This window comes from Sipha flava, unplaced genomic scaffold, assembly GCF_003268045.1.
Source record: "Sipha flava isolate LNK unplaced genomic scaffold, YSA_version1 45325_pilon_pilon, whole genome shotgun sequence".
NCBI lineage: Eukaryota > Metazoa > Arthropoda > Insecta > Hemiptera > Aphididae > Sipha > Sipha flava.
In genome coordinates this window covers 1-5,678 of record NW_020273213.1, presented here as the reverse complement: position 1 = coordinate 5,678, position 5,678 = coordinate 1, and the positions used below count along the sequence as shown (strand labels likewise).

General features: G+C 29.4%; 1 protein-coding gene across 1 annotated transcript; it reads right to left on the bottom strand.

Annotated features, from left to right (window-relative positions):
* On the bottom strand, positions 1–1,071 carry LOC112689576 (the record flags this gene model as incomplete). The annotated part of the gene is given in 3 exon segments (XM_025563354.1): positions 1–169; positions 330–438; positions 1,035–1,071. Coding segments are annotated over 2 exon segments (231 nt in total), but the record flags the coding sequence as incomplete, so codon positions are not given.
* Between the last annotated feature and the right edge of the window lie 4,607 nt (positions 1,072–5,678).

Sequence of the window (5,678 nt, the reverse complement as noted above, 5' to 3'; positions counted from 1 at the left end):
CTTTATCGATTCATGGACTCCTTGTTGACTATTGTTTTTGAGTAACAAATATAATATATAAATTACGACACCTGCTATCAATATACCCAACACAATTTTAACAATGAATGACTTGAACAAATTTTGATAATTCCATTTCTTTCTTGTATTTTTTTCTTTGAACAACGGACTGAAACGAAGAGGTAAAATAATTAGTGCACATGAACAAAATCTGTTTTAAAATATTAATATAAACGGTTTGTATACAGTACATAACTTATGGGTGTAACTAATGGGTGTTAATGTATTATATTTAAATAAATTGTAAGCATTTTCGCTATAATACTAACGTGTTTTCTCCATTTTGAGGTTTTATATCCATTTCGTGTGCCTTTATAAAATTGACTAACATTTTTAAATATTCAAATAATACACAGATAATGTTGAACAAATCGTAATCTGATGGATGATAATGCATACAATTTTAAAGAATTATTCACAATATCAAATTATTATAAATAATTAAACTAATAATGTAATCATAGTGTTTATTACCATTGTAAAATATGTTAAATTGTAATCATGACTAATTTTAATGATTTTTAGTATTTCATTAATGGTTAGAAGCTGAATAATAGCTATATTTTCAGATAAATATTTAATAAATTTACAGTTTATTGACCATTGAAGTGTATTTAATATGAACTATATTTACTAAATATAATATATAATATATTATAATAAATAAGTTATTTTAGATAAAACAACTAGGGAGGAAATTAAACCTATAATTGATTGTTTCATATTATGCAAATAATATAACGATTACCAGTACAAAAATATAGGTACATCGTTAAGAATGATGCCAATTTAAGTATAATAATAAATAATGTAAAAATTATAAGATTGTTATAATAATATATTTGCTTTTAATATAAAAGTATTAGGAACATTTAAATATTAATGTAGCTTATTGACCGGTTATAAGTGGCCCTCAATGTATACATAATTGACATTTTGTAAATCCCTAATTTTAATAATATATAGTATATTACCTAATACAACATTGTAATTTATGATATTTTTAGCAATAAAGATTAAAACTTTCAAAAATGTTAACATGATTATTGAAAACTTAAAAAAATGATTGAATAATTAATAACTTATGTAATTTAATAAGTTGATCGTAAATGATTGCGTAATTTAGTCGTAAACTAATTGATTATGCCCGAAACTTTACGCAGATATAGAATTAAAGTTAAAGTTTACCAAAAATAGTAAAAATTATTCAAATGTAGTGTTAAAATTGTAATTTTAATAATTTAAGTTTAAACATAATATTTTATACTGTTTGAAATTTTTGTACGATAGCACTCCGAGACATGTTATGGTACTTGAATTGTACCACAAACACATATAATGGTGTTTGAGAACGCGATAAGAATTTGTTATCTACTAATGAAACCGAACAGTTTAACTATAATTAGAGGACCACGAAACAAAAAAATAATTTTGGTTTAATTAATGTATAGTTAATAAGTATAACTCTCGGTGGTACTAAAATTAATTAACGTCGATTCGTTGAGGCACTAGATTCCAAAAGAGATATTCGCGTGACGTCGCAAGACTATACTATCTATCCTAAACTGGGATGATGCAAATTATAGATTGTCAACAAAAAATTAGAGTCTGGCAGATTAACTCGTAAACTCCGATTTATTATCATTAATATACGCCGTTCTGTGCTATTTTTTTTTTTTTTTTAATGTTTGTACAGTTAAACAAATGGAAATTTCTGTGAATTTATATTTAGGAGGAACAGAATTTGGGTGTTGATTTTATTTCTTTATTAAGCTTCAAATTCTACCTTTTCAAACATAGGCCTTTTTGGCACATAATTTTGAGATTGATTTTACTTATTTATTAACATCAAAATTCTATCATTCCTCCCAATTGCTTTAAATTACGCACAGAAAGCCATTTTTACTTCACTGAAGTATTTTTTTGTGGATAATTTACCATATTGGAATCGTCAATGTAGTCTTGACTATTTATTTATACTTATTTATATTATATGTTATATTCGATAAAGTATTTATATAATTATAGATTTATTTTACATGTCTTCTATTATAAATAACTTTGTAGTGACAACAATGAACGGACGTATGAAAGTACTCTCTTTGGATTATTATGCTTTCATCTAAATTGTAAAATAAGTCACATTATATATTGACGAATGACGATCAACTATATTTTGTTTACACGTCTTTGTAAACGAATGTATTATTTGAATATTTTAATATTTTTATCATTTGCATCTTGTTTTACGAAGTTAAGTAATACATTATAGTATTATAATAGTTTTAATTAAATTTATTAACAATAGAAATTTATTAATTACATACATACATTATATTAAGTTAAAATAGCTAGTACCTATAATTTACTATATTATAGTATATTATATATTACAGAATAAGAAATGTTCTCGTGAAAATAAAATATGTTTTTTAATAGATTTTATTAATTTTTGACAGTGCAATACAAATAATTAAAGATATCAATACGTCCATATAGTTTTGAACCCATTGTAAACAATAATGTCTATGAACATACTGATGCTAATTGGCGAAAACCAATTATGGAAAATGTATTCAATTTAGCTAAAAAAAAAAAAAACTAATTGGAGAATACTGGAGTGATAGTCGGCCAAAACCAAATAGAAGTATTTACATTTGCAGATAATCTAAATATTTTAAGAAACTCCATAGAAGATATAGGTACATAGTATTCTTAATAATTAGTTACACCCAAGTTCTAAGCAGCCAGTAAAATAGTTTTGAAAAACAATTCCGAAAATACCTAAACAATGAAGACAACATCTATATAGGATCACTAGCCTTTGAAAAAATTCATGAATACCAGTTCTTAGGAATAATATTGAGTGCTAAAAATGACTAGTCTATAGATATAGGTTTGAGGATTTTAAAAGCTGAAAGAATGTAATTTTCTTTTTGTAGGTTTTTTAAATCAGAACTATTTTCCAAAAAAAAACCAAAGCAAGGTTATAAACGGCAGTTATAATATCCACACTTAACAAAGAACTACGAGGAGAAATAGGAATGGTATCAGTCACCAGCTCCATTAGAGGATAAAGACTCCAGTGGTTGGGACACTTGATGCGTTTTAGAGTGGAAATCAGTGGCAAATAGACTAGATAATCAGATAATTGTAAACAAAAATTATTTACATTCAGTATGAAAAATAATACAAAATAACAAAAAAGTTATGGGGGAAATATATCCCCCTTATCACCCCGTTTGACTGCCACTGCGTGTAGTATTTTGAACAAATAATATAATATGCATTGTATAAATGAACATTGATACAATTTAGAAAAAATAAAATAACCATATAAATCATGTTGCTTAATATTTTAAATTGCTGTTCATTCGAACAAATTGAGTGTTTAGTTTTAATGGATTCAGATCTAATTACTTATTTATCGGTGAATTTATCTAGTTTATTTCTTATCATAAATATGCTCTATTATTAATAGAAGGATTTATTTATTTTAATTTTTTGTACGCTCTTAATGATTATTATAAAAACAAAGGTACTTTTCGGTTATCATACTCCAACGGCCGGCGGCAGCGACTGGATAATACCAATTCCCTTATCGTGTTCTGTTTTTTAAAGCATAATATTACCTTTTAGCATATACATGTCAATCGTAAACATAATTTTGTAAGCCCAGATAGCAGAGTACATACTCAAAATATTGGGGGTTTATGGCGATCGGCTAAAGAATGAAATAAAAGACATTCTGGAACCAATCGGTTTATGTTAGATTCTTATAGTGAATTTTTTTTGGCGACAAAAACATAAAAAAAGCCGTTTATTTACTCAAATTATAAGCAACGTCGTTAAATTCATGCCTCCTTTATAAAAAGATTTTTATTTTTAATTCATAAACATATCATGTTTTATAATTTTTATGTATACATATTTTATTAAAATAAATGATATTTTTGGGACTTATATTTTACAGTTTATATAATAGTATAATGGTTATAATTAGTAATATAATAAAATTATAATTTTATCATATAGCACAGAGTACGATAACGGAATCGGTATTTCCTGGCCGCCGCCGTTGGAGTACGATAATCGAAAAGTACCAAAACAAATTCAATTTATGCACACAATTTTACAGAATATTATAATATGCATAAGATCGGATTGATAATTTAAAATGTCTTAACGAATGAGCAAATCGAATTTAAATAACAAAGTTTTATTTTTTTTTTTATATTCAGGTTATGTTCTTTTAAAAAATACACGTGATCTGTGAATAATAAAATATCCATGAATAAAATTGCTGAGAACGACAATATATTGAACGGAGTCTAAAAGAAGTTCCAATTAGTTCAAGGGTATTGTTATATTTTATAGTAGCAATAATTTTGTGAACATTTATCGAGTTCGATATGCATCGTTAATTAATTATCATAAACCAACTAATTTGATAATTTCAATGTTTATTTAGATGTTAATCACATGGATTCCACTCCGATAAACTGTCTTCGTTTAGTGTTATGACGTAAAATCAAAACGTTCCAATAATATTCAAGCTTTCCGATCCAAAGTGCGTTCGCCAAATTATCAAAGTATCCTTCGTGTACGATTTCACGTCCTTCGCATAGAGGATACTCGCTTATTTGCAGTCGGTACACGGACGTATTTGAAAATAAAATATTATTCCGTTTTCAATTTGTTGTTCGATCGACACGCGATCGGATCAAAACGCAGAGAGTATTATAACATACAAAGTACGTGGCACTAGTGCGTTCCCCAATGATAATTGAACGGCACCCGGTGGTGGGTGATCGAGCGCCACTGATTATACACACGTTCTCATAACGACCGTAATGACAGGGGTTGATTTTTCTTGTATGTTCCTCTGCATAAGAACACCAAGTCTACGAACTATTCTTGCGGTAGACAATTTTATTGAAGCGAAAATTACTTAAAATATGTTCGAACGCCCAACGTACCGGATCGGAGACATGTACAACGGCGCGCACCGCACATCGATTCGGTGACCCGGTGTCCCCACCCCAACAGGGGTCTGTTGATAAAACGCGACGCAGGCCGGATACACACCGGTACACGTTTAATGCAATCCGCAACGCACAACCGTGTACGGTGTTACTGCATCCTACGCGCCCGCACAGCAAACGCTGTCTGACCGCACGAGTGGCCGGTACGTTTTTATGAAACGTTACGTAACAGCACAACACCGTACGGTAAACCGGTTGGGGAATCGTTCAATCATTAACATGACTATTTCCACGAAAAGTTTTTTTTAACTGGGATTTAGAAGATGGAACGGAACACGGGAAACGTGTTAGCATTTGTCCGCAAAAACAAACCATTCCCGTTGGACGCAAAGTATTGTAAAATGAAATAAATTGTTGAAACATGATTCGTAACGATTACGTAACACGTACACATGTACGTAAATGGTTTTTTTTTTCAACGCAAATGCATAGAATACACATCGTACGTGTACGTACGGTACTCGAGAGCAAACCGAGACCGAGCAGACGGACGGACCGGAGAACAACCGTATATACAGGGATCGACCCTGAACGCGCACACAACCCGGACGTTCGCAGCACGTGGACTGCGCT